Here is a 25687-nt window from a genome sequence, read left to right as displayed (position 1 = left end):
GCCAGCGCCCTCGAGGGCCGGGTGGAGGCTGAGGGGATCTGTTTCCCCACCCGACTCCTCTCCCCACCGCCCAGCACCGCGCCCCGGGGGCACCCCTGCCTCGAGATTCCTGCCCGGAGCCTCCACTGCGGCGTGGGTGCCCTGCTGCGGGGCACTGCCGGGCCAGGGACTACAGAGCTGCGGGCGCGGGTCAGGCGGGACCCGGCGGCGGGGGTCCCAGCGAGCTCCCTCCCGGAGGGGGTCACCGCGGTTCCCAGTGCCGGCCTCGGCAGCCCAACTCCGCCGGGACGAGGGGCGCGGCGGGGCGGGGCGGGCGGCCGGGGAGGTGATCTCACTCCCCCTCCCCCGCCTCCCCAGCGCTCCCCTCCCCCTCCCCCTCCCCTGCGCGCACGCCCGCCCCGCCCCGCCCCGCCCCGCCCCGCCCCCGCCCCGGCGCCGCGGCCGCCGCAGCATCAGCATCGCAGACGCGCTCGGGCGGCGGGTCCGAGGCCGGCGTGTGCGGAGGCTGGGCGGGTAGCCCGAGCGGCGGCCGCAGCGCAGGTAAGGCGGGCAGGCCTGCCCTCGCGCCGGGGCCGCGCCTGCAGCTCCCCGAGCCTCCCGTCCCAGCCCTGCCCCGGGGGCGAGAGCGGGGAGCCCCACCCGGACCAGCCCGCGACCACCGGCGGAGCGGCCAGAGCCCCACCCAGGCCGGGCACCCGGCTCCGGGCCCCGCGGAGCGCAGCGGGGCAGGGAAAGGAGGCCGGGGCCCGCAGCCCGACAGGTGAAGAGTACCTGGGCGGCGCCCGAAATGCCGACCCGGGGAGGGGTGCTCCGGGGGAAGTCAGGCAGGGTCTGTGCGGGCTGGCGGGGGCTGAAGGCGGCACGTCCCTCCGGGTGTGTGAGTGGGTGAGAAGGGGAGCGCGGTGGGCCGTGACCCCCACCCCCCCCATCGGCCGCCGTGGGGTGTGGCCCGGGGCGTGGCTGCCCCCCTTCCCCAGTCCAGAGTCCTGTTTGGCCAAAAATCCAGCTGCCGGCACGGTTGGGGGGAGGTTAGACTAGGCTGCCCCTGCAGTGGGGGGGCAGGGGAAGGAACTGGGCTGGGCGCTGCCTGGCCCTCAGCCCCAAGGTGGGGAGGGGGGCTTTGTTCTCCTCCTTTCTAAACCCCAGCCTGGACTCCCCGGGCTTCCCCTCCCAGCCTGCACCAGGACCAGAGTCTCCTGCCCTGGAAGCGTGGGGTGCCTCTGGGGCCGCAGATTCTGCAGGCTCTTGTGGCCGAGGAAGGGCGCACTGAGTGAGGCTGGCCTGGGCACCCGGCAGGGTGCGGCTGCGCACATGAGTGTAGAACGTGGGCCCAGTAGGTAGGGGGACGCGGGGAGGGCCTCAGCTCCTGGGGCCCTGCCTTGCCCACTGCAGGTCTTTCGCCCATTGCCAGGTCTCCCTATCGCTGTCTGGTTATGAGAGGGGTCTGCAATTCCTCTTCCCGCCTTCCTAGGGCAAATTTTGGGGGACTCTTGGTTGGCAGGGGTTGCAAAGAGCCCCCAGTACAACCTGCTGCCCCTACAGGGTATCTGGAGCCCAGCCCATCGCTGCCTGTCTCAGGAAGGCAGGCCCAGGGCCATCTACCCCCACCCAAGAAGTGGGGGGCCTGACACCCCCCCTCTAAGTAGGTGCCCTGCTTCCCGTTAACTCCACCCAGAGGCAGGGGCTTCTGGGCAGCCTGGTGCCATCTCTGCTGACTCACGTGGCCCCGAGGGTGAATAAGCCAGTCACCCTTTCTTCCCAAGAACTGCAGCCGAGCCCCATCTTTCTTGTCCCCTGTGAGGTGGCTGAGACAGGGGGCGGCCTGGGGCCTCTCTCCTCTGACCAGCTCCTTGCTGCAGGCGATGGGACTCAGCCTGGCCTGGCCTCTCACCTGGCGCAGCGCCCATGCAACACCCACACGTGCGTGCCCCCATGGGCTCCCTAGCTTTCGGGGGGGCCTTAGCTAATCTGTGGCCACATGGCAAGTGCTTGTCAGTGCTGAGGCTGGGGACCCCCCCAACCCGTCCCCGGCTCCTGGACATTTTCTTTGCTGCATCCTAGTCTCTCTCTCTTCCTACTTATTTGTGTCTGTGTGTGTCCCAAAAGTGATACATCTTATTGTGGTATGCTTGAAATATACAAAAAAGAACAAAAGAAATTAAGGATCCTGGGTGATCTGATCACCGAGGGAGAATCCCGCTCAGCACACCCCAGCCTCAGTCTCCCTGCTTTGCTACAACCCACTCCCAAGAGGCTCCTCCCCCAACACCCAGCGCCCAGCCCCCTGCAAAGCTCGGAGCCGGCGCTTAGCGCGCAGTAAGGAGCTCCTCCCAGCCCAGGAGCTCAGTGGCCCACGGGGCGGGCAGTCATTCGCTGGGCAGCTGCACTGCCAAGGTGCCTGCCTGGACCAGGCTCGGGGTTACCCATGGAAAAGCCAGTAACAAACTGGACCAACACCGTCTTTGTCTTCAGGGGGTGTGGATTGGTTTTCTGTTTTCCTTTGTGACTATTCGCAGGGAGAGGGGCGGCCGGGATTGAGGTTGTGCCCCCATCAGCCTCTTCCCGTGCTGGGGCGGATGCCTTCCACGGTGCGCACTTGGGCGAGGCCAGCTGGGGAGGGTGGAGGGGCAGCCCGTCTGCCACACCCGCCATTGCCCACCCCAGTGACATGGGACCCTCAGTCCTTTCCCCTCTTTGAGTCTCAGCCCTCTTGGCTATCACATGGGGCATGGACTCGTTAATCTCCAAGGTCCCTTTCAAGGCAAACGGTCCCTGGTGCCAGTCTAAATGGCTGCAGCTGGACAGAACGTCTCCTGGGGCACTCTTTCTGCCAGCGGGGCAAGTGGCCTTGCCTTGCCGGGCCTGCCTTCAGGAGAGTCAGGGCGAAGGTGTGAGGGGAGCTCTCCCCCAACCCCTTCTCGGGGCAAAAGGTTGAAACAGGTCTGGAGTGAGGAGGGGGGCTGCTTCCCGGGGGTGCCCTGGGCCTAGGAAGGGCCTGTTCTGGGGAGGATGGAGCAAAGGGGGGCCCTGGGCAGAGGTTGGCCAAGATGGGCATCCCAGCCAACTGCCCTGCTCCGCCAGGCCCCCCTCTGTGGGCGTGAGTGGCGACCTGGAGCGCCATCCCAGGGGTTCTGTCCCACCCTGTGATGCAGACCAGCGGGCGGCTGTCTTTGCCCTGCCCCTCCTCCCATAATTGGGAAGGCTGGGTTGAGGCCCCTGGGGGGGGCTTTACCCCCCACCCCGGTCTTTCTCCCTCCCGCTCGCTGACCTGGCCCATCCTGGATGCCCCGGTCCTGCTTCCCCTGCCCTCGCCTTGCTCTCGCTGCCTCTTTACACCTCCACTCCCACACCTTCGCCTTTCTCCTCCCTGCTCTGTTGGAGTTTCTCACAGCCCTGCCCTCCTCTCCTTCCCCTGCTTCTGCCTGCCCCACCCCTCCCTGGATGCCCTTGTCCCCATCTCCCCACTTCCCCTTTTGTCCATCTTCTCTCTCTGCACCTGTCCCTGCCCTGATTCCTAAAGCCCAAGCTCGGCCCGGGCTCTGCACCTCAGCACGGGGGTGACCGCCACCCAGCACACCTCCCCTGGACTCTAGGCCTTTGGGTTGGGCCCAGACCTCCCGTGGGGGCCTCGTCTGACCTGGAAGGTGTACAGGGGGCACCTGGTGGCCCCCAGCAGAGGACCCTGGGGGAGGCGGTGGGCGGTTAGCCAGGCCAGCCCACCTTCCCCCCAGATATCAACAGGATCTTTGTGGCTTCCTAGAGGCTGTGGTCTGAGAGAGGGAGGAGCCGGGGAGGGTGGCCTTCCTCTGCAGGGGGAGGGTCTGGATGGACTGCTAGTCTTCCCAGAAGCTTTTCTTTGTCCAGTGCCCCCATCCAAGGCCTCGGGCTACCGCCTACGCCCCCCCTCCGTGTTCTCCCCAGGTCACGAAGCTGTGGGGGCGGACCTGGCGCTGTCCTGCCGGTCTCTGGCCCTACACCCGGCAGGGGCGGCCTCGGATGGGGTGGAGCAGGAAGGCGCCAGTGTCCTGGGCTTTGCGCACTCGGCTGAGGGGCCCAGAAGCTGAGGGGCCCTTCTGAGCCGGGCCGTCTTCCTACCAGTCTGATGGTGGAGCTTGAAGGGAGGTGATGAGTCCCTGGGAGGCACGCTTCCCTCTGAAGTGTTCAGAGCCAGGCAGATTGGGAGCGGGCCACCGGTCCGGAGGTTTGCACGGGGCGGCTTTGGGTGTGGGAGTGTGTGCATGGCGTCCCGTGTTCCTGTTCGCACGTGTGGGCATTAGCCATCTGGTTGCACGTGTGCCATCGTGTGTGTATGTGTGTGCTGGTGAGAGTGCGCGCACAGGTCCTCCTGTGCCCGCACTGATCCTGTGCTGGGAAGGGGCGGGGCTGCCGGTGGTGGCTGCGGAGGCCGAGGCGCAGTGTCTCCCTGTAAGTCGTGGGGCTTCCCGCTGGGGGAGGGGGGGTGGTGCCCTCTGGCCCTTCCCCTGGCCGCCTGCGTTCATGCCTTAGGAATGCTGAAGCCCAGGGAACAACAGAGGCTCCATTGTCCATTCCCAGGCTTCCTGTGCCCCTCTGCTCTTTAACCCTTTGGGATGGGGAGCCCCAAGGCGGCTGGAGGGGCCTGGCAGTGTCTGAGCTTCTTCCAGGCGCCCCCTGCCCTCCTCACTTGGGCCAGGTGTCCCAGGGCCGGCAGGGCTGAGCAGCTCCGGGTGGGCCTCGGGCTGGGCCCCTCCCGCCTCTCTGTTTGCCTGGCACCTTCCCACCCCCGCACTGCCTGCCTTCCCTCCCTCCTCTGGGTCCTGGGGCAGGCCCTGCTGGCCCATAGGAGCCGATATATGTCGCCCCCTCTTGCCCGGCCCCTGAAGCCCCCCGCTGGTGCCACGTTCACTTCTCAGGTTGGGGGCTTCTGATCTTGTTCTAAGCCCGCTTTCCAGAGCTGGAAGGAGGGCTTAGAGGGGGTGAAAGGGCACAGTTTTTAGGCCGTGGGCGTCAGTTTCCCCAACCGTGCATCGGCAGCTTGGCTATACTGCTTGCATTCTAGGGGCCTGGGAGGCCGGGGTCTTGGCCCCCGCTTCACTGGACCTCAGTTTTCCCTTCTGCACGGGAAGGGAGTCCGTGCTGTGCCCGAGCTCTGTCTGGAGAGAGGGGCCTTCCAGGTAGCCAAGTGCTCTTTGTGAGGGGGCCCTGGAGCCTTTGGTTTTGAGAAAGCGGTCAGAGCAACCCAAGATTCTGCATAGCCAGGGCGGGGAGCAGGAAACCCAGGCTGTCCTTCCCTTGTGCAGAGTCCGGGGGCGGGTTGAGGGATACGGTGGTTCCTGCCCTGTGCTGAGGCGTGATGTGGGTCACATCCTACTTCCGCGCGGCCTCCTCCCAAGATTCCCCTCCCAGTTCCCTGCATTTGCCTGCCATCTGCCTAGCAAATAGGCCCTTCCCCAGGGGGCAGGCCGGCCTGGAGCCCGTCCTTGTCCAGGCCCTGGCCCTCTGCGAACGCAAGCAGGCGTACATGTTGGGATGCCTGAGATGCTGAGAGGCGAGCTAACCGCCCGAGTTGTCTTCGGCGGCTTTGGGTGCCTCCCCCCAACTAGAGCCCCATACCTGCCGACCATCAGTGCTACCTCCGTGACCTTGGACATGGTGCTCCGGTTCTCTGAGCCTCAGTTTCCTCAATTATAAAATGGGGATAATGGTAGTGGTCCTTCCCCAGGGTGATTTTAAGGATTCAACGAGTAATACGTGTAGGGGTGTTTAGAAGAGTCCCTGGCGTGCGGTAAGTGCTCTCCGCGAATTCAGTTAATAAAATGGGAGGGGGGGGGGGAGACGTCTGTCTGGCTGCCGATGGTGAGATACCCCCTTCCTTTCTCAGTGGAGACTGTCTGTTCTCCCCACTCTCCCACAAAGGGTTAACCTCTGTCCCGCCCCTTCCTTATCCTGTAAGGAGAATGGTCCATTACAGGTGAGCTGTCGTTGCCTTGGAGACCGAAGCCTTAAGGGGGCTGAGGGCGCGCTCTCCCTTAGGGAGGGGCGAGGCAGAGAGCACCGAGGACTAAGCAGCCGTCCTCGAAGACTTCCGGGGCCCCCGGGTACCTGTGGGGGCTCCCACCCAGCAGCCTCTTTCATGTATTATCTAAATAACCCATTAGGCTGCAGCAAGCTTTCCCCCATCTCTGCCAGTGGAGGGAGCTGGCTCCATCTCCATGGAAACCCGCCAGCCACAGCCTGGGGGGGGGAGGGTGAGGAGGAGCCTTAAAGGAACACAGTGCCTGGGGTGTAGGTGACACCCACACCCTCATATACACACCGACAGGCTGGAAGGCCCCCAGCAGCCCTGCTGAGGGGACAGCCCAGGCATAGGTGCCACCAAGTGCCCCCACAAGCCTACAAGTACGTGGACCTGGCACTCACACTCTGACCATCTCACATACCAGGGCTGAGCCCCCAGCGCTGCCCCGACTCGGAACAGACGGGCTGGGCTACCTGCCTGTGACTTCCCCTTGGGCAGGTGCGTTTCTCTCAGATGGGAGGGGCAGAGAGGACTCCAGGCAGGACCTGGGAGCTGGCAGGCCTGTGTGCAGCGAGCATGCACAGGGCACCCTTGGAGGTTCCCAGGGTGTGTGTGTGCACAGAGAGAAAAGCAGCCATCCCAGGTCTCAGCCTGGGTCCACGACCTCCCAAGTGTCCCCCACCCCCCGGTCAGAGGACGGAGGCCAGAGGAGAGGACTGGCCGTGGGACCCAGAGTGTGGCCAGGGCTGGCGCTCTCCTAGGGTCCCACTGAGCCCCTCCCTGCTGGCTCTTCCACCTCAGAGCCCGCCACACCCTTTCTCCTTCCCTGCCCCCGTGAGTGTTCGTGAGGCCTCCAGAGAGGATGGGTACTCGGCCTGCCTTGGTCGTCCCCTCCCCCAGCACGTGGGCACTCACGGTCGTGCCGGCCCATGGGCGCACGGGCACCCCCTCAGCCAGGCGGCTGCTCTCTCCATGCCAACAGCAGTCTTGGAGGGAGCCACTGGGGTCCTCTGGGTGCTTCTCCCTGCTCCCCTGTGGGGATCCCCACCTGCTCCCTGAGGGCTGGCCAGCAGTGGCTTGCTCAGCTTGCCTATAACCATCTCCTTGCCCTAGTGCCACAAGTGGCCAGGGACGTGCTGCTCTGTATCTGTCGTTGTGGGCTTTGTTTGTCTGTGGTCCTGGCTCGCAGCTTCTCTGCCTTCTGTTTGTCTCTCCACCCTACCTGTCAGTCCAACCTCACCTCCAAGCCCAAGAAGCTCACCTGCTCTGACTCAGGTCCATCTCTCCTCCTCTCCTGTCTCTTGCCTGGCACACCCCCCAGGGACAAGGATGCCGAGGAGGCGCCACTGGGCTTGTGCGTAGGTGTGCACGCGCGCGTGCGCACACACACCCCCCCCCCTCCAGTCTTCTTGCTCTTTCGGCCATTTCTCATCAGTGCTTTCTGCAGCTGTCTCTCATCCTTTGTACTCCTTTCCTCTCTTCTCTTCCTTTCCCCGCTGCCTGGGTCTCTGTTTCTGGATTTCTCCATCTTGGTTACTGAGGTGGTCCAGCATCCGTCTTTGTCTCCCATTCCCTGCCCTCCCTCCCCCAGCCCTACTTCTCTGTCTCTCCTTCTCCCTCCTGCCTCTTTCTCACCCTGTCTGTCACCCTTCAGTCTTCCCCAGCCTGCCCCCCCTTTGCAGACATGGCCTTGGCTCCATCTGTACACCAGCTTGTGGAACACTCCCCCGCCTCCTTTGCCCCTGGAGGTGCTGATGGGGGGGTGGGGGCCTGCCGAGCTGACAACCTGAGCTGCTTGCTCTGTAATTGCCTGAGGAATGGGGAGAGATCAGAGAGCCGGCAGCAGTGGGACGGGAGGAGGCAGAGCCCCTCCCAGCTGTCACGGGCCTCTCTCAGCCTTCTGGCTCCTGCCCGTCTCTGAGTGCCTGGGAAGGTGGTGAGCTGGGTGGCAAATACCAGAGACTAAAAGAGGTTGGATGTGAGACTGTGGGGTGTTGGGGTGGGGCAGAGAGTGGGGACCAGGGGGTTTGGGGGTATCACATATCCCCTGCATATACACTGGGGTACACATGCCAAACCCCACTCTGGGAACCTAGTTTGGGGACAAACAGCCATCATCATTCCAGCAAAGGGAGTGCTCTAGTCTCCTCTCCTGCGGGAAGGTCCGCCTTTGAGATTCTCTCTCTCGTTTCTCTCCCCTCCCCCTCCTAAGACCAGAGCGCTCAGAGCTCCCAAGGCTGCCGTTTGATCACCTGCCCTCTGATCTGAGTCTCCTACTGCTTCCTACAGGCCTTGGAGCTGAGGCCAAGGCTGCCTGGCGCCCACGCTGCTTGCACTGGCTTTGTGGAGGAAGGTGGGGGCAGAGCAGGGCCGCTGTTGCTCCTCCTTTCTGGGCCCCAGCTTGGCTCTTGCCAGTTGGGAATTGGCCGCGCCTTTGCCGCTTCTTACCCTCCAAGTCACTCTCTTGGCCTTCAGCCCGTCCACGTTGACCCACCCTGGCGCTTCTCCCCCTCCCCCTCCAGCTTTGGGTCTGAGAGCTCTAATCTAATTGCTATTCGCCACCGTCCATTTTCCCTGCCCAGTCCCCAGGCAGTCTGCTGAATTCACCACTCTTCTCGGGTCACCTTACGCAAAACCAACATGTGGCTTCTGGTTGCCTCCTGACAGTCTGGATGTCTTAGTATGGCGTTCCAGGCCTCCCCACCCACCCCTTCAGCATTCTGGCTGAGGCTTGGTCCACGCTTTCATAAGGTCCTGGCTGGGCACAGCGAGGATGCCCGGGATGGACTTGGTGAACGCATCCAGACCCAGGCCCCAGCCTCCAAGCTCTCAGTCACCCAGCCACCTGTTCTTGCCCTTCTTGCACTTTTACCACGGTCTCTTTCTCACACCTCTTCTTGTTTGGAGTCAAAACGATCTGTCTTCTTGGGAGTGTCTTCTCTTCTAGTCATTGGCAGAGAAGCCCCCTCCCCCGGGCCCTCAGTCGTTGGGGCTTCTTGCATGCAGGTGGGATGTGCATATAGCTGGCATCACTTGGGCTTGCGGTGGACACATCTATCAGTTGAGCCCTGAAGGCTCAGAAAAAGACCCAGAAGGTGGGCTTGCCAGACACTCGAGATGTCAGAAACACTGTCCCAGAGCTTTTCCTGACCCCTGCTCTGACCCTGGCCTGGAGCATCTGGAAGGGGAGAGGCCACAGTCGCTTCTATTGTCCCCCCAGGAGCCCGAGGGACAGCAGGGAGGTGCTTTCCTCCTTGCCTCCCTCCTGCCACTTTTCCTCACCCTGTTCTGTGAAATGCAGCCTTCTTGGGCCCCTTTCCTTCTTTCCGTGTTCCCACTCCCCAGGTCCCCCTTGCCCCCCACCAGCTTTTTAGGCCTGAACAGCGCGCAGGGATCAGTTGGCTGTGAAACGCACAGCAATGAGACGGTGACAAGAGTTCTTCTCCGCATATGTGCGCAGGCATGCTTGTGCGTGCAAACAGATAGCAGACATGAGGATTCATCCCGCGTAGATACAGACACACAAGACACGCACATACTTCTGCGTGCACACGCCCACGCATGAGTGCATCCCCCTTCGTGAGAAGATGAAAATGGACACACACAGCCACAAAGACACTGATGTGCATATTTGGCTACATGCAGACCCACATCCACACTCATGCCCGTAGGCATCTGCTTGCTGGGATGTTGAGTCACACATGGGGATGACATGCACAGAGCAGCCTGTGGCATGCCCAGGGGAGCTGATGGGGCAACAAGTTGGTGCTGGAGAGGCAGCTGTCGGAGGAGGAGGCACAGACAGAGAGTAGGAAGGGCATGAAAGGCAAACTGGAGCCCCAGCCTCTGCTGTCTCTTGCAGGTTGCCTTCTCCAAGGTGGGGGGGAGGGAGGGATGGAGGAGCCGGACAGCCGGGGGCGGGGCTGGGGGCGGGGCCAGGAGCCCAGGCTCGCCCAGATGTTAGTCACTAACATCCGTCCGTTCTCTCTCCTCCCTTACCTTTCCCTTCCCTCCTCCCCTCTCGCAGTGTCCCCACCCCCGGCTCCCTCCCCAAGCCGCCCACCAGCCCCCTTCCCTCTGGCCGGAGCTTGAGCCGAGCCCGGCCGGCTTTTGCCGCGCCGAGCCGCCGGCGCCGCCGGGAAGATGGCCGTGGCGCTGCGGTACTTGTGGCCTCTCCTCCTGTGCAGCCCCTGCCTGCTCATCCAGATCCCCGAGGAATGTGAGTAACCGGAGGGAGCCTCGGCGCCTCCCTTCACCGCCGCGCTCGGCTTCTCTTTATCTTCTACCTCTTCACCTTCTCCCGGTTCCGGCCCCTCACCCCTCCTTTCCTGGGCATGGAGTGGGCAAGAGGTACCCAGGACGTTGAGTACCTCTGGAAAGGACAGGGTGGAAGGCTCGGGGTATCTCAGTACCACGGACAGGGACCAGAGGTGAGGGAGGGCCGGTGAGATTTCAGCACCACGGACAGCAGGCCAGGCCCTGGACCCTCCTCCTCCGGGCCTCCGCGCTCTCCTTCGGGCCGCCCCACCCCTCCTCCAAGGATGGGGCGGGCAGGTGAGTGGGGCCATCCCCAGTCCTCAGCTAGCTCGATCTAGCCTCGCTCCGGCTTCTGGCTTGGGTAATCCTATCTTGGGCCCTTGGTAGCCCTTTCTGTGAACTGAGACAGGAACGGACCCCTTAGCCTTCTGGATCCTCGCGATTTGATGTGTAGTTACTTGGTGGGGCTGGGGGTGGGGCTGTTGGAGTATTACCTTTGGGGGGGTCACGGGTAGGCGTGTGGGTGTTGGGGAGTGTGGCTGGAGGTTTGTGACTGAACATGAGTATTTGTGTATGCTTTTGAGTTGGCCAGACGTTATATTTGTCTAGATGTATTTGCGGATGTGTGTGGTGTAATGGGCTAAGTGTGGGCACTCCCGAGTGTGAGTTTGATTTCCTATATGGGTAAGTTTGTGAGTCAGTATAACCGTTACTTACTGGCCACATTTGTGAAGGTCTGTAGGTATTTGGCTGTTGACACTGGATGGTAGTGGGTCGTGTGTGCATGTGAGTGCCTGTGTGTGTGTGGAATGTGTGTTACTGTGATGACATTTTCTCCTGAAAACACACCGCTGTAAGTGGCTGTTGGGCTTGGGGGAGGGGCGGTATCCTCGGTAGCTCCACTCCCTTCCCCCCTCACCTTTCCACCTTTGTCTCTGAGCCTGGACCTATTGGAGGCCAGCATCACTGAGAGATGAGCCCTGGGCTGAAGGTGGGGACTGTCCATGCCAGGAATGGGACAGGGGCTGAGGGAGGTGGGCTTGGAAGGCGCCTAGCACTGGGGGGCAGTGAGGGTTTGGAGGAGGTGGAGAGGGGCTGATGGGAAGAAAGGTCGGGGATGTCTCCTTAGATACACACACGTAGGTGCATGCAGTCACGCCCGTGCCACTCCCCCAGCTGCGGATGCACACGGACAAGTACGTGGGTAGACGCGGACGAGCCACCTGTATCCACCCAGGCGCAGAGACTCCGAGAGGCACAGTGAGAAGTCTAGATACAAAGGGACACAGTCGTCCACACAAACACAGAAGTGGGCGTGCAACACAGAATTGCACACTGAATGTAAGCAGGCACACACAGCCTGCAGACGCACTCCGGCAAGACACACCCGTGTACAGACACATGAGCGGATGGACGTGAGATGGCACTCACAAAGTCACTGCAGCTCAGCCTGGAGCACCCACGCACGTGCCCGGACTCCCCCTTTTCCACATTCCCACACACGTGCTTGTCCTCCTGCCCCTGCTTCTCCTCTCGATTGCTGTCAGGCCTTGCCCTGAGCATCAGCCTGCCCTGCTACACCTGTGTGTGGAGGGGCAGGGAGAATTTGCAGAAAGGCAGGGTAGAGGAAAGAGAAGTAGATCAAAGACCACGGCAAGTCTGAGGCTGCCCTGGGCACCGGCTGGCGCTTGTTATTGACCCCAATACAATATGGCGGGCGGTCTGGTGCCTCCCTGTTGGAAACTATCCTCCAGCTCTCTCCCTCCCCGGCCACTCCAGGCCCCTTTGTCTCCTTTCCTGCTTTCCCCATCCTGTCGTCCCTCTCTCTGTCTCTGGCTCTTGGGCTGCCTTCACTGGCCCCTTCCCAGCGCAGGGCCCTCTCCGCAGTGTCCCCAGGGAGCCCCCTCTTCTCTCCTGGGGGCCCTTACACTGAGGTCCTCAGCAGAGAAAGCCCACTGCTCTCCACCCTTCCCTCCGCTCTCTCCCCTCCTCACAGCCACCCTGGCCAGTGCTGGGCTGAGTCCAGCGGCACTGGGGGCAGTAGCTCTGGCCTCAGCTCCAGGGAGCTTGGTGGCAGGCTGAGAGGAAGGAAGGGGAGAAAATGAGGGCTGGCGCCGGCCCTGCAGGCAATGGAAACTCAGATTCAGCAGGGCCTTTGGGAGGGTTTGGAGGGGAGGGGGCAGCTGGGCTCTGAAGGCTGGGCCTGGGTAATTGAAAACACTGAGCTGTGCTAATTGGATTAGGAGGGCAGCGGGCTGGAGCAGGGGAGGGTGCCCTGGCTGAGGACTGTCTGCCTCCCAGCCTTCTGAGGCATCCTGCGTGGGGTGGGGGTCAGTTCTGCAGGCCCTGCCAGGAAGATGCAAGGATCTGTTCAAAGCACACTCTTTGTTAAAGTCACGGATTTCTTTCTCCCTGCCTGCTGGAGCCGAGGCCTGGCTCCCCCTGGGCATTGCCCCACCCCAGGACTGGTGATGCGGGCTGTGTCCCCTCTTTCTGGGTCTCGGCTTGCCACAGCTCTAGGCCGGCACGTGTCCCCACGTTACACCTCCTCTCCCGGCCTCCCCTCCCACAGGGGTGCCTTCCCGCACTTACTTCTTCCCGTGCCAGGGCCCCCTGCTGGGGTGGCATGTCAGCTTTTCTCTCCCTCTCTCCCTTGCTGCCCGGATTTCTCAGATGAAGGACACCACGGTAAGTTGCGGGGAGGGTGGGAGTGTTTCCCCGAAGGCCAAGGAGAGAGGAAAAGGGGGGGGGGGGTGTCAGCACGCCCCTCCCCCTCTCCTGCACATGCTCAGCTCTCCCTGTGTGCCGTGCGCCCTGCGCAGGTTGCAGTCTTTTCTGGTCCTTGGGTCCTGTGCTGGAGGCCTGGAGGCCGCATCAGCTTCCCTCCTCTCTCCTGGGGTGCCTGGGGGGCATCTTTGCTCTGTGTCCGCTGGGTTTCTTGCCTCAGTTTCCCGTCTCTCTCTGCTGCTCCGCCCTTCCCTCTGGTCCCCTCTCTGCCTGTGAGGGGTTTGCCCTTTTCGGTTTCTGTCTTTGGCTTTTTCCTTGTCTCCCTTCTTCCTTTCCCACTCTTTGTCCTTCCCTTTGGCTTCATCCCTCCCCTCTGGTTTCTTTCTCGGTAACCTTTAGTGCCGTCCTCTCTCTATCCTGTCTCGTCCCGCATTTGCCCCAGCAGCTTCTGGCCGGGCTTCTTCCTTCTCTCCTCGCAACCCCATTGCCGTGGGGCCTATAAGGCTCCAGACCCTGCTTCCCTCACCACGGAGCAGGCCATCCTCACCACCGCTGTCCCCATCCTGTCCCCAGTGATGGAGCCCCCTGTCATCACGGAACAGTCCCCACGGCGCGTGGTCGTCTTCCCCACAGATGATATCAGCCTCAAGTGTGAGGCCAGCGGCACACCCGAAGTGCAGTGAGTGACCTTCACCCTCTAAGCCCTGGGGTTGACCACTGACTTTATCTCCAGCCCTTGTGTCTCCCAGGGCCTCCCGACTGCTGGGCGCAGACACCCCAGATCTCCCTCGTCACCCTTGGCCCTCGCCCCACCCCAGCCCGTCCCCGGGGCCCCTGGCGGCTTGCAGCCTTGCCTTGGCCTGTGCCAGCCCCGGTCCTGGGCTCCCGACCTCAGGCCTCTGAGCCTTTTTCTGCCCGCAGGTTCCGCTGGACTCGGGACGGTGTCCTCTTCAAACCCAAGGAGGAGCTGGGTGTGACCGTGAACCAGGCCCCCCACTCTGGCTCCTTCACCATCACAGGCAACAACAGCAACTTCGCCCAGAGCTTTCAGGGCGCCTATCGCTGCTTTGCCAGCAACAGGCTGGGCACCGCCATGTCCCACGAGATCCAGCTCATGGCCGAGGGTGCGAGGCGCTGCAGAGACCGGGGAGGGCCTGGGGCACATGACAGGGTCCCCAGACAGGCCTGGGGAGCTCGTGTGGGAGTCCAGCCTCAGCTGGCTGTTAAGTGTGCCCGTAGCCACGTCCTCCTTCCTTGCCTTGTTCTTTCTCCGCTCTTCCTGGTCGGCCCCATCTCCCCTTCCCTCTCTTCTTCTTCTGTGCTCTACCCCCTCTTGGCCCCGGGGGCCTGCCGCCTGGGGGATGCACGTGGGCTTGGGCTTGTTGACTGACTGAATGGGTGGAGGATTGAGCCTGTCTGAGCCACTACCTGGGCTTTGGCTTCCGCCCCGTCCATCCCCGAATTACCATCTCTCTACCACTCTCAGGTCACCTCCTTCCGCCTCCCCCATCGCTCTGTCTCCTCTCCCCTCTGCTTTCCACCTCTCACCTGGCCTCTCCAGCTCCCTCCTTCCTGCTCTCCGGCTCTGTCTTTATCTGTGTCGCCCTTTCCCTGGGGTTTTCCCTCTGCATTCCATCCTCCCTGAGCTTTCTGCCTCCTGAGCTTGCACTCCTCTCCCCTCTCTGCCCCTCCAGTTACCTTGGGAACCGTTGCCATGGTTTCTGTGTCAGGATGATGGAAGGGTCTGTGACTCCAGCATCCCTCCGCAGCTCCCCTCCCCCCACCGCCGCCGCACCTCAGCCTTCCCCCACCCGCCCTCATCCTGTCCTCCTGGTGGGAGCTGAGAATTGTGGAGAGTTAACCCTTCACAGCCATCTGGCCTCCTGCCCGTCCTCTCCTCTGCATGGAGTGCCGGTCTCTGCCTTGAGCCCAAAAAGGACCCAGAGTCTCTGCCTGCTTTACGTGAACTTCCTCATGGCCTGGCCCTCTGACCCACCCCCTTGGCTAGCCCTCCTCCTTTCCCCTGCTCTGCCTTGGCCGGGAGGAGACTTGAGACCCACAGTGCCAGCCTCTCTGTCCCTTCTAGGTACCCCCAAGTGGCCAAAGGAGACAGTGAGACCTGTCGAGGTGGAGGAAGGGGAGTCGGTGGTTCTGCCTTGCCACCCGCCCCCCAGTGCAGAGCCGCTCCGGATCTACTGGATGAACAGCAGTGGGTGCCCACGAGGAGCTGCTGCCTGGGGCGGGAGGGTGTCAGTGGGTGTGACTCCTGGATGGGGGTCCTGACCTCTGCCTCCTTGCCTCCCGCACCCCGCAGAGATCTTGCACATCAAGCAGGATGAGCGGGTGACCATGGGCCAGAACGGCAACCTCTACTTCGCCAATGTGCTTACCTCGGACAACCACTCGGACTACATCTGCCATGCCCACTTCCCTGGCACCCGGACCATCATTCAAAAGGAACCCATTGACCTCCGGGTCAAGGCCAGTGAGTCCCGAAGGCTCTGATATACCGCCCTACTGCTCTCTCACCTTCAGGCATGGCCCATCCCATCGGGTCAGGCCCCCCCGGCATTCCTCGAAGACAGCTTGGCCCAAACGCCTCCCCGGGTGGGGAGGGCAGAGATGGGGCCCTCTCTTTAACAGAGGAGGAAGCTGCAGCCCTGGGGGCTCGCTGGGGTGTCCAGAGTCACCCAGCCTGGGACCTTCGTGGGCGGGGGGAGGGGTCAGCCACGCCGCCCGCTCTGTGTCCTCACAGCCAACAGCATGATGGACAGAAAGCCGCGCCTGCTCTTCCCCACCAACTCCAGCAGCCACCTGGTGGCCCTGCAGGGGCAGCCGCTGGTCCTGGAGTGCATCGCCGAGGGCTTGTGAGTCTGCGCCCCTTGCGAGGGGAGGGGGCGGGGCGGGCAGAGCCTTTGCCGCGGGGCGGGGCTCAGCGGCCTGGTCGTCTCTCCCCTGTGCTCTCTCCCTTGGCCGCCGTGCACCGTGGCCCCGGGCAGCCCCACGCCCACCATCAAATGGCTGCGCCCGAGCGGCCCCATGCCAGCTGACCGAGTCACCTACCAGAACCACAACAAGACCCTGCAGCTGCTGAACGTGGGTGAGGAGGACGACGGCGAGTATCGCTGCCTGGCTGAGAACTCCCTGGGCAGTGACCGGCATGCCTACTACGTCACCGTGGAGGGTATGGTGCCTCTGCCGGCTCATCCCATTCGGGCTCCCCAGAATGCAACACCCACTGTCACAGGGGTGGGCAGGGTCTGGGCCAGGGCCAAGAGCTGGCTGCAGGCTGCGGGCTCAGGGCGGCTCTCCCCTTCCTCGCAGCGGCCCCGTACTGGCTGCACAAGCCCCAGAGCCATCTGTACGGGCCGGGAGAGACTGCCCGCCTGGACTGCCAAGTGCAGGGCAGGCCCCAACCAGAGGTCACCTGGAGAATCAATGGGATCCCTGTGGAGGGTGAGCGGGGCCTCGGGCAGGGACAGGGAGTGAGCCCTGGGGACGGCGGGGACGAGGAGGGGCCTTGGCGTGGCTCACTGCTCTGGCCCTGGGCCCGCGGGCCACCTCCCGCACACACAGAACTGGCCAAGGACCAGAAGTACCGGATCCACCATGGAGCCCTGATCCTGAGCAACGTGCAGCCCAGTGACACGATGGTGACCCAGTGTGAGGCCCGTAACCGGCACGGGCTCCTGCTGGCCAATGCCTACATTTATGTTGTCGGTGAGTGCCAGCCAGCTGGACCCAGCCGCCGCCGCCTCTTTGCCTCGTAGCCCCCAGTCCGTCCCTGCAGCCCACCAGGCAAGGCCACCAGACTGACTCACCCAGCAGCTGGTCTGTCTACCGTGGCTGCCTTTCTCCTCTCTGGAGCCTTCCCCTCTTCTCCCGCCCAGCCTCCCAACAGCGGGGTGGGGACCATGGAGGAGAGGCAGGCTCTTGTCGGTATTTCCAGGCGAAGAAGCAGCCTCAGAGAGCGGTCTGGCCCACCACAGGTCACTGAGCAGAGGCTCACCCTGGCCAGGGTGTGCCCGAGGCCAGCCTAGTGGCTCCTGTCCCAGAGTCTTGGGGAAGACTAGGGGGCTAGGCCTGGGGGGGCTTTGGGGAAGAGGTAGACTGTCAGGGGGACCTCAAATAATTGGTACGACCTGGGTGGCTGGGACGGGAGGCGCATCTGAGGCAGAGGGGATGGCGTGTCCTAAGGCCGAGAGAGGCTCAGCCTGGCAGGGGCCAGAGCCGGGTGCGGGCAAGCAAGATGGGCAGGGCTCTTGGGGGCCTGAGAACGCCTGGAGGGGTCACTGGCAGCTTCCAGAGGCTGCGAGCCCTCCTGGGAGAAGCTGCCCTGCCAATCCCTGCATGTGCCTCGTGATCGCGCGTGGGCACTCACCCGGCCCTGAGTCCTGCCATGTCTCCTCCCTCAGAGCTGCCGGCCAAGATCCTGACCCCAGACAACGAGACGTACATGGCGGTCCAGGGCAGCACCGCCTACCTTCTGTGTAAGGCCTTTGGAGCCCCTGTGCCCAGCGTCCAGTGGTGAGTGCCCCAACCCCGGCGGGGGGCACCATCTTCTGGCCCAGGGAACCAGGGAGGGCCGGGGGGCCGAGCCCACTGGCGTCTGAGCCAGGCCTGCCCTGCTCGCACCAGGCTGGACAGGGAAGGAAAGACGGTGCTTCAGGACGAGCGCTTCTTCCCCTACACCAACGGGACCCTGGGCATCCGAGACCTCCAGGCCAATGACACCGGCCACTACTTCTGCCAGGCTGCCAACGACCAAAACAACGTGACCATTGTGGCTAACCTGCAGGTCAAAGGTCCGGTGACACCCCCGCGCCTCGCTGATGTGATCAGCAGCCCCTCCAGGAGGGAGGGTCAGGGTCTCTGGAGGACCCCGGAGTGACCTTCCCCTCCCGTCACTGCCCTCAGATGCCACTCAGATCACGCAGGGGCCCCGCAGCGCGATCGAGAAGAAAGGCTCGCGAGTGACGTTCACGTGCCAGGCCTCCTTTGACCCCTCCTTGCAGCACACCATCACCTGGCGCGGGGATGGTCGCGACCTCCAGGAGCTCGGGGACAGTGACAAGTGCGGGCCCAGCCCCAGCCTCGGCTCGGTGGGAGGCGGCAGAGTGGGGAAAGCAGGACATCCAGACCTCCTGGCCTCATCCATGGGGGGCGTGCCCCACTTTGCGGGGGAAGGTTCTGGCAGGAGAGGGAAGCGGGCGGGCAGGGTGCAGGTGGCAGGAAGTAGCGGGTCCGCTGGGAGCACAGGACAAGCGTGCCCCCACCCCCTCTAGGTACTTCATAGAGGACGGGCGCCTGGTCATCCACTCCCTGGACTACAGCGACCAGGGCAACTACACCTGCGTGGCCAGCACCAAGCTGGACGCGGTGGAGAGCAGGGCAGAGCTCCTGGTGGTGGGTGAGTCCCGGCATGGTATCGGGCTCGTGGCCCAGAGGTGTGGGGGGCACGGGAGCCCAGGCTTACACTGCAGGGCCCTTTCGGGCAGGGGGCTGGGGCGGCCGGCTTGTGAGTGGGCCCGAGATCCACCCTCTGTGGCCCTCAGGGAGCCCCGGCCCCGTGCCTCAGCTGGAGCTGTCTGATCGCCACCTGCTGAAGCAGAGCCAGGTGCACCTGTCTTGGAGCCCCGCTGACGACCACAACGCCCCCATTGAGAGTAAGAGGCCCACCAGCATGGCGCCCCATTAGCCCTCCCTCCTGGCGGGCCCACCCGTCTCCCAGAGCTGCGGCTCCGTGACCGCCCACCTCACCGAAGCACGCACTTGTGTTCGGGGGCTCCAGGTTGGTCACAGGAGCCTGAGAACACCAGTTGCCTGGGGCCCCCTCTCCCTTCCTCAGGGAGGGCCAGACTTTGCCGCCCCATCACCGCTCCCCCACTGGCCACACGCCGATTACTCCACTTCTTGGCAGAGTATGACATTGAATTCGAGGACAAGGAGATGGAGCCTGAGAAGTGGCACAGTCTGGGCAAGGTGCCCGGGAATCAGACCTCCACCACCCTCAAGCTGTCGCCTTATGTCCACTACACCTTTAGAGTTACTGCCATCAACAAATACGGCCCTGGGGAGCCCAGCCCAGCCTCGGAGACTGTGGTCACGCCAGAAGCAGGTGAGCTCCCGGGAGGGGCCTCAGGCGCCGGGCCCCCTGGGCTGTGCAAGGAGAGTCTAGAGAAATGACTGTGCCCAAGCTCCTCTGCTTCCAGGGCCAGAACGGCTCGTTGCTTCCTTGGTCCTCGGCCTTCACGGCCTCAGCAGGAGCCCCACAGCGTTGATGTGTTAACACGTTACTTTGCAGCCCCGGAGAAGAACCCCGTGGATGTGAAGGGGGAAGGAAACGAGACCAACAACATGGTCATCACTTGGACGGTGAGGGGGCCCCTGGGCTGAGCTCACCCCCAGACATAAGACCGGGACCCAGATATTTGCGGCTCCCCCTGGCTGTCCTAAGGGCCAGGGACCTGAGGCTGGGCTGGGGAGCGGGTCGCAGGGCGGGGAAGGGGCTCTTGGCCACCCGACTCCTCCTCTGCTCTCCCGCTCCAGCCGCTGCGGTGGATGGAGTGGAACGCCCCCCAGGTTCAGTATCGCGTGCAGTGGCGCCCTCAGAAGACGCAGGGGGCCTGGCAGGAGCAGATCGTGAGCGACCCCTTCCTGGTGGTGTCCAACACTCCCACCTTTGTGCCCTATGAGATCAAGGTCCAGGCCGTCAACAGCCAGGGCAAGGGCCCGGAGCCCCAGATCGCCGTCGGCTACTCTGGGGAGGACTGTGAGTATTGGGCTGGCCCCACCCACACCCGGGGGTGGAGCCTGCGTGCGCCGCATGGCCCGCTCCCCTCCCAGCCCTCAGGGGTCCGCCCAGGTGCCCAGCTCCTACCTCTTAATATACAATAGTGCATTTCCTAAGAGTAAGGATGTTTTCTTACATAACCAAAGTGCCGTTATGAAAATCCAGAAAGAAATTTACCATCAATAAGTTGGCATCTATAACTTTGCATCTATCTGGGTGGCAGCCGATACCCCCGCGTGTGGACCAGTGCTGTCTTTACTCCAGTCCAGGGTCCCATTCAGGATCCTGCATGGGGTCTAGTTATCCTGCTTCTTTCCTTTCCTTGAGTCTAGAACGTCACCAGATGTTAAGTGTGATCATCCAGTCAAGATCTTGTCTAGTTACTCCTCCATGTAGTTACCGTTTTCCCTCGCGACTAATAAACAGCCTGCAGGGAGAGACCCTGAGACCATGCGAACGCCCTACTCATCAAACTGCCCGCCCCTCACATCGCATCCAAATCCACCTTCCCCCTGCGGGAGGGCAGGGTTCTGGGCTGGCCTCAGGATGCCGCAGGCCCTCATCCATGTCATTGGCCGTTTCCAGACCCCCAGGCAAGCCCTGAGCTGGAAGGCATCAAGATCCTCAATTCGAGCACGGTGCTGGTCAGGTGGTGGCCTGTGGACCCAGCCCAGGTCAAGGGCCACCTCCGGGGATACAATGTAAGAGTCCAAGGCGTAGGGGCTGGGGAGGTCCCCGGGGTGAGGGGTGAGGCTACCAGGAGTGACAAGATTGGGGGCAGGCCTCTGCCAGCTGCTCTCCCGGAAGTCCTCAGGTTGGAAGAAAGGCTCCCCTGGGAGGGCAGTGGGGAGCACGTGCCCCAGGGTCACTGCCAGAGGCCTTCTGCCCTTTCGGGGTCTCCTGTCCACCTGCAGGTGACGTACTGGTGGGAGGGCAGTCAGAGGAAGCACAGCAAGAGGCATGTCCACAAAGGCCACGTGGTGGTGCCTGCCAACAGCACCAGCACCATCCTGGGAGGCCTGCGGCCCTACAGCTCCTACCATCTGGAGGTGCAGGCCTTTAACGGCCGGGGACTGGGGCCCGCCAGCGAGATGACCTTCAGCACCCCCGAGGGAGGTGAGCTTTGCGCCCTGCACCCCTGCCCCGCCCTCCGCCCCACCCGGGTTGCCAGGGCGACGACCTGCCTCTGGTCTCTGTGCCCCGCAGTGCCTGGACACCCCGAGGCGCTGCACCTGGAGTGCCAGTCGGACACCAGCCTGCTGCTGCACTGGCAGCCCCCGCTAAGCCACAATGGCGTGCTCACGGGCTACGTGCTCTCCTACCAGCCTCGTACGTGTGTCGTGGGCCCAGAGCTTCGGCGCAGCCCGGCTGGGAGGTGCGGGGGAGCCGGGGGGTGGGCAGTGCTGGCGGCCGAAGCCGACTCCTCGCCTGTCCTCGCAGTGGATGATGGGGGCAAAGAGCAGTTGTCCTTCGACCTCCCGGACCCTGAGCTGAGGACGCACAACCTGACCAACCTCAGCCCCCACCTGCGGTACCGCTTCCAGCTCCAGGCCACAACGAAGGAGGGCCCTGGAGAGGCAATCGTGCGGGAAGGAGGCACCATGGCCTTATCTGGTGAGCTGGAGGGGGCTGAGGAGGCGGGCTAGGCAGCCGGGCCCACGAGGGCGGCCCGGGGGCTGCCTCAAGGTCCCACACCCTCCTCTCAATCCCCAGGGACCCCGGATTTTGGCAACATCTCGGCCATGGCTGGCGAGAATTACAGCGTGGTCTCCTGGGTCCCCAAGGAGGGCCAGTGCAACTTCGGGTTCCAGATCTGGTTCAAAGCCCTGGGGGGTGAGCGCAAAAGGGGACCCCGTGGTAGGGGGGAAGGGGGCTCAGGGCCCAGAGGGGCTGGGGGGTGGCGTGGAGCCAGGGTGCTGCCGGGCCCTCCCATTCACCCCTGCTGCCCTCTCACCCCTACAGATGAGAAGCTGGGCGCTCATCTCCCGCCGCAGTACGTCAGCTACAACCAGAGCTCCTACACGCAGTGGGACCTGCAGCCTGACACCGACTACGAGATCCACTTGCTCAAGGAGCGGGTGCTCCTGCACCAGATGGCCGTGAAGACCAACGGCACTGGTAAGGGAGCCTCGGGCACTGACTGGCCAGCTTCCCTCCGCCCCCGGCCAGGCTACAGCCACCTCAGGCCCCGGGTCACGGCTCGGCTCTTTCTCCCAGTACCTGGGTGCCCCTCGGCCCAGGGTGGAGAAGTCTGGGTCCCTGGAACGATCCCTTTTTGTATCCTCTGTTTGAACTGTTGCCAGGGCAACCATTTTTGCAGGAGGTCCTCCTCCCTGCCCCCCAGAGGGTCCCCCGCAAGCATCAGCTACAAGCACGCTTCGCCCCAGCTTATCGCTCCTCCTGGGCCCTCTGGCATCCGTGGGCCTGGCCCTCACCTGCCCTTGCCCAGTCCCCGGGGGTGGAGGGGTCGGAAGTGGACCGATGGAACTAGGGGCTCTGAGGGAAGCCCGCGCACAAGGCTGGGAACTGGGGGAGGTGGGGGGGCGGGCTCAGGTGGTGCGTCTGCAGCGCCCGGGACCCAGCATCTTACCCCGGGCCTGGGCTCGTTCTCCTTCCCACTCTCCCTGCCAGGCCGAGTGAGACTCCCCCCCGCCGGCTTTGCCACGGAGGGCTGGTTCATCGGCTTCGTCAGCGCCATCATCGTCCTGCTTCTCATCTTCCTCATCCTTTGCTTTATCAAGCGCAGCAAGGGTGGCAAGTACTCAGGTAACTCCTGACCGCAGGGCTCAGGGAGGATGGTCGCGCCGAGGGCCCCCCTTCATCCCTCCTACGAGTTCTCCTTGGTCCCGGGAGCCCCTGGCAGGATGGGGTGGGCGTGTTGGGGGCGTGGGCGTGTTGGGGGCGGGCAGGAGGACTAAGGGGAGTTTGTGCGCACACCGGAGCGCGTGGTAGCCAGGCCCACGTGGGGTGAGCGGTCCACCCTTGAAGGCTTCTCGGTTCCTGAGAGCCGCTGAAACAGGGTGCTGTCAGCGTTCAGAGCCCAAAGGGACAGCCTCACGTGCGTCCCCGCCTGGGGCGAGGCCCATTGTCCAGTGAGAGGCTGGGGCGGGAGAAGCAGCTGGGCGCTGTCTGTGTCTGCAGTGAAGGACAAGGAGGACACCCAGGTGGACTCGGAGGCCCGGCCCATGAAGGACGAAACCTTCGGCGAGTACAGGTGAGCCGGGGCGGAGCAGGCGTACAGGTGGGCGCACAGGTGAGCCGGGGCGGAGCAGGCGGTGGCAGGCCGCCCAGCCGCTCACCTTCAGGCCTGACCCCGTCTCTCTCTCTCTCCTTTGTGCTGCGGGGTGCCGGCAGGTCCCTGGAGAGGTAAGGCAGGGCTGTTGGGAAGATGCTGTCAGGCTGCAGGGCCGGGAGCCTCCCGTGGCCGCCGTGTGCCCGGGAGTGCGATTGGCCCCTGCCTGCCGGGCCTCTGCGCTCCCCCGCTCTCCGGCCCGGCAGCTCCCGATGTCAGGGAGAAGCCAGCGCTGACACTCAGCCCCCGGGCCTGCCTGTCCCCATCCCAGCTCCCACTCTGGGCTCTGCCGGGGCCACAGCTGTACAGGTACCCCTGCCCATCTCGTCTGCAGATGGGAGCCAGGCCCCGCGAGCACCCCACCTCCCCCAGGATCCAGGGCACGCCCAAGCCTCGCCCCACTCGTGCTATGCATGCCACCTGCCCTCCCGGCAGTGTGTCCAGGCTGAGGGCCTCTGCCCCAATACATTCAGAGCACACGGAAGACGGAAGACGAAAGACGGAAGACGGGCGGAACCCAGGCCCCTGGGGCTCTGCCCCGCCCCCAGCCAGGCCTCCTTTCGCAGGCCAGCCCCTGCCAGCTCCTGGGCACTGCTGGCCAGCCTCCCACTCCCTTCCGCCCTCCCCCTGCAGTGACAACGAGGAGAAGGCCTTCGGCAGCAGCCAGCCATCCCTCAACGGCGACATCAAGCCCCTGGGCAGTGATGACAGCCTGGCCGACTACGGGGGCAGCGTGGACGTCCAGTTCAACGAGGACGGCTCCTTCATCGGCCAGTACAGCGGCAAGAAGGAGAAGGACGCGGCAGGGGGCAACGGCAGCTCAGGGGCCGCCTCCCCCACCAACCCTGCGGGGACCCTGGAGTAGCAGGCTCCATCCAGCTAGGCCAGGCAGAGCACAGCCCAGGGCCAGGCCGCAGGGGAGTCAGAGGCCAAGACCCCCCAGTCCGAGGCCTGTGCTGGGTCCCTGACCTTGGGACTGAGGCCCCTCCCTCTCTTCACCAGGCTGCGGCCCGGCCCTCTGACCCTGAGCCCGAGGGAGGCTTAAGTCGGGGGCAGAGAAGAGGAACTCACTGCCTCTAATCCCCTTCTGACTACCTGGTCCCCACTTGATTGCCAAAACCCAGCTGCACCCCTTCTTGGGCACACACTGCTTTGCTCCAGCTCAGGGGCCAGTCACCCACACGTCAGGTGCTGCCTCGCCGGCCTTTGGGCAGAGGGAGGCTGTGGTCAGGGCAGAGGAAGCGGGGCTGCTGCCTGGTGGGGCCTCCTCAGGACCACGGCTGGCACCTGCACCCCCAGCCGTTCCTTGGCCAGCCTGGCTGGGACAGGGGACAGGACTCGGTGTCCCCACCATCTGCTCCCTTTTCTTTGCCATCTCTGCTCCAACTGGGATGGGAGCTGGGCAGGCTGGCCATGGGTGCAGAGGAGGCCATCTGGAGAGCCCAGAGTCCCACCTGCCGGTGTCGCACTCGGCCCACCGCACCCTGCGGCCGGCTTTCAGGAGTTCCATACACACGCTGCCTTTGGTACCCACCAGACGACATCCAAGTGGCCTCCGTCACTGCCCAGGTGCGGGGCAGGCTCACCTCCTCCCCCTGGCCCCGGCCTCTCCCAGCGTCCACCGCACCCCAGGACCCCTTAGCAACCCCCCGCCCCCGACCCCAGTCTGAACGGTCCCCTTCCTCAGCCTCCCCCAGCCCCACCTTGGGAATGTAAATACACCGTGACTTTGAAAGTTTGTACCCTTGCCCTTTCCCCATATGCCACTAGTGTGTAGGCAGATGTCTGAGTCTCTAGGTGGTTTCTAGGTTTTATAGCAATTAGCTTTGATGATCCCATCCCAGGAAAAATAAAAACAGACCAAAAAAAAAAAAAAAAAAAAAGGAAAGATTGGTTCTCCCAGCTCTGCTGCGCTCCCGCCCAGCAGCCAGCATCTCCCCATATGCCTTTGCTTGGTCTGTTGATGAGCCCTTTACAAAAAGCAAAAGTATATATATATATGTACATAAATATCAGAATTATAAAAGGCAAATAAAAACCTGGAAACAAAGAGGAACTGCTGTCATTTTACCCAACACCCTGTCCCCTACCGTGTTCCACACGGCAGTTCCACCCGCCCCGCCAGGCCCGGCTCTCCGCGCCCTGGGGCCCTGCTGCCTGCTCCTGGCTCGCACTGGCCTCCGGGGGAGCCGAGCTCTAGGCTCTCACCACGGCTGGGCCCCTTGTTCCCGCAGCTTCGGGCCCCAGGGGAGTAATGCTCCCTGGGCTGCCCAGCCCTCTAAAGCAGTAAAGCGTGCTTTAAACCAGTGACCAAAAACCTCAAGTGGACCCACAGGGACAGCCAGCCTACCCTGGGGATCTCTGCGTCGGTTCACTCCCCGGCTTTCCCAGGCCGGATTCCCGCACCTCTCCCCAGCCCCTGGCCTCTGCACTCAGCCAGGCCTTGGTTTCATCTTTAACTGAGCCACTAGAAACCACCAGAAGAGGCCGTCTTTGCCCATGTTCCTACCATCAAATCTGTCCCCCCCACCCCAGCCCCAGCCCCAGCCCCAGACCCGAACGCTCTGTCCTGCGGCCCCTGTGGGTGAGCTGAAGTCTGAGGTCAGCCCACCACCCAGGC

The 25687-nt window shown here is 63.5% G+C and overlaps 1 protein-coding gene across 3 annotated transcripts; it reads left to right on the top strand.

Annotated features, from left to right (window-relative positions):
• Positions 1–451: 451 nt before the first annotated feature.
• L1CAM (L1 cell adhesion molecule) lies at positions 452–25117 on the top strand. 3 transcript variants are annotated; one of them, XM_068533354.1, is made up of 27 exons: positions 452–540; positions 10026–10217; positions 13556–13661; positions 13904–14106; positions 15069–15191; positions 15297–15467; positions 15738–15849; positions 15982–16166; positions 16307–16438; positions 16559–16702; positions 17398–17509; positions 17621–17787; positions 17900–18056; positions 18268–18392; positions 18538–18648; positions 18903–19100; positions 19287–19357; positions 19532–19754; positions 20361–20476; positions 20690–20891; positions 20982–21104; positions 21216–21389; positions 21489–21608; positions 21738–21893; positions 22407–22541; positions 22917–22989; positions 23701–25117. In XM_068533354.1, exons 2-27 carry the CDS (start codon positions 10142–10144, stop codon positions 23930–23932), a joined length of 3747 nt encoding a protein of 1248 aa, XP_068389455.1. In that variant the 5' UTR covers positions 452–540; positions 10026–10141; the 3' UTR covers positions 23933–25117. The 3 variants fall into 3 exon arrangements, with proteins under 3 accessions (XP_068389455.1, XP_068389456.1, XP_068389457.1); XM_068533355.1 differs by lacking the exon at positions 452–540 and adding an exon at positions 565–760; XM_068533356.1 differs by lacking the exon at positions 452–540 and adding an exon at positions 4059–4201.
• Positions 25118–25687: the final 570 nt, after the last annotated feature.

Source organism: Eschrichtius robustus, chromosome X, assembly GCF_028021215.1.
Source record: "Eschrichtius robustus isolate mEscRob2 chromosome X, mEscRob2.pri, whole genome shotgun sequence".
Taxonomy (NCBI): Eukaryota; Metazoa; Chordata; class Mammalia; order Artiodactyla; family Eschrichtiidae; genus Eschrichtius; species Eschrichtius robustus.
Note: the sequence above shows the minus strand (reverse complement) of the source record. Positions and strands in the feature narration are given on the sequence as shown.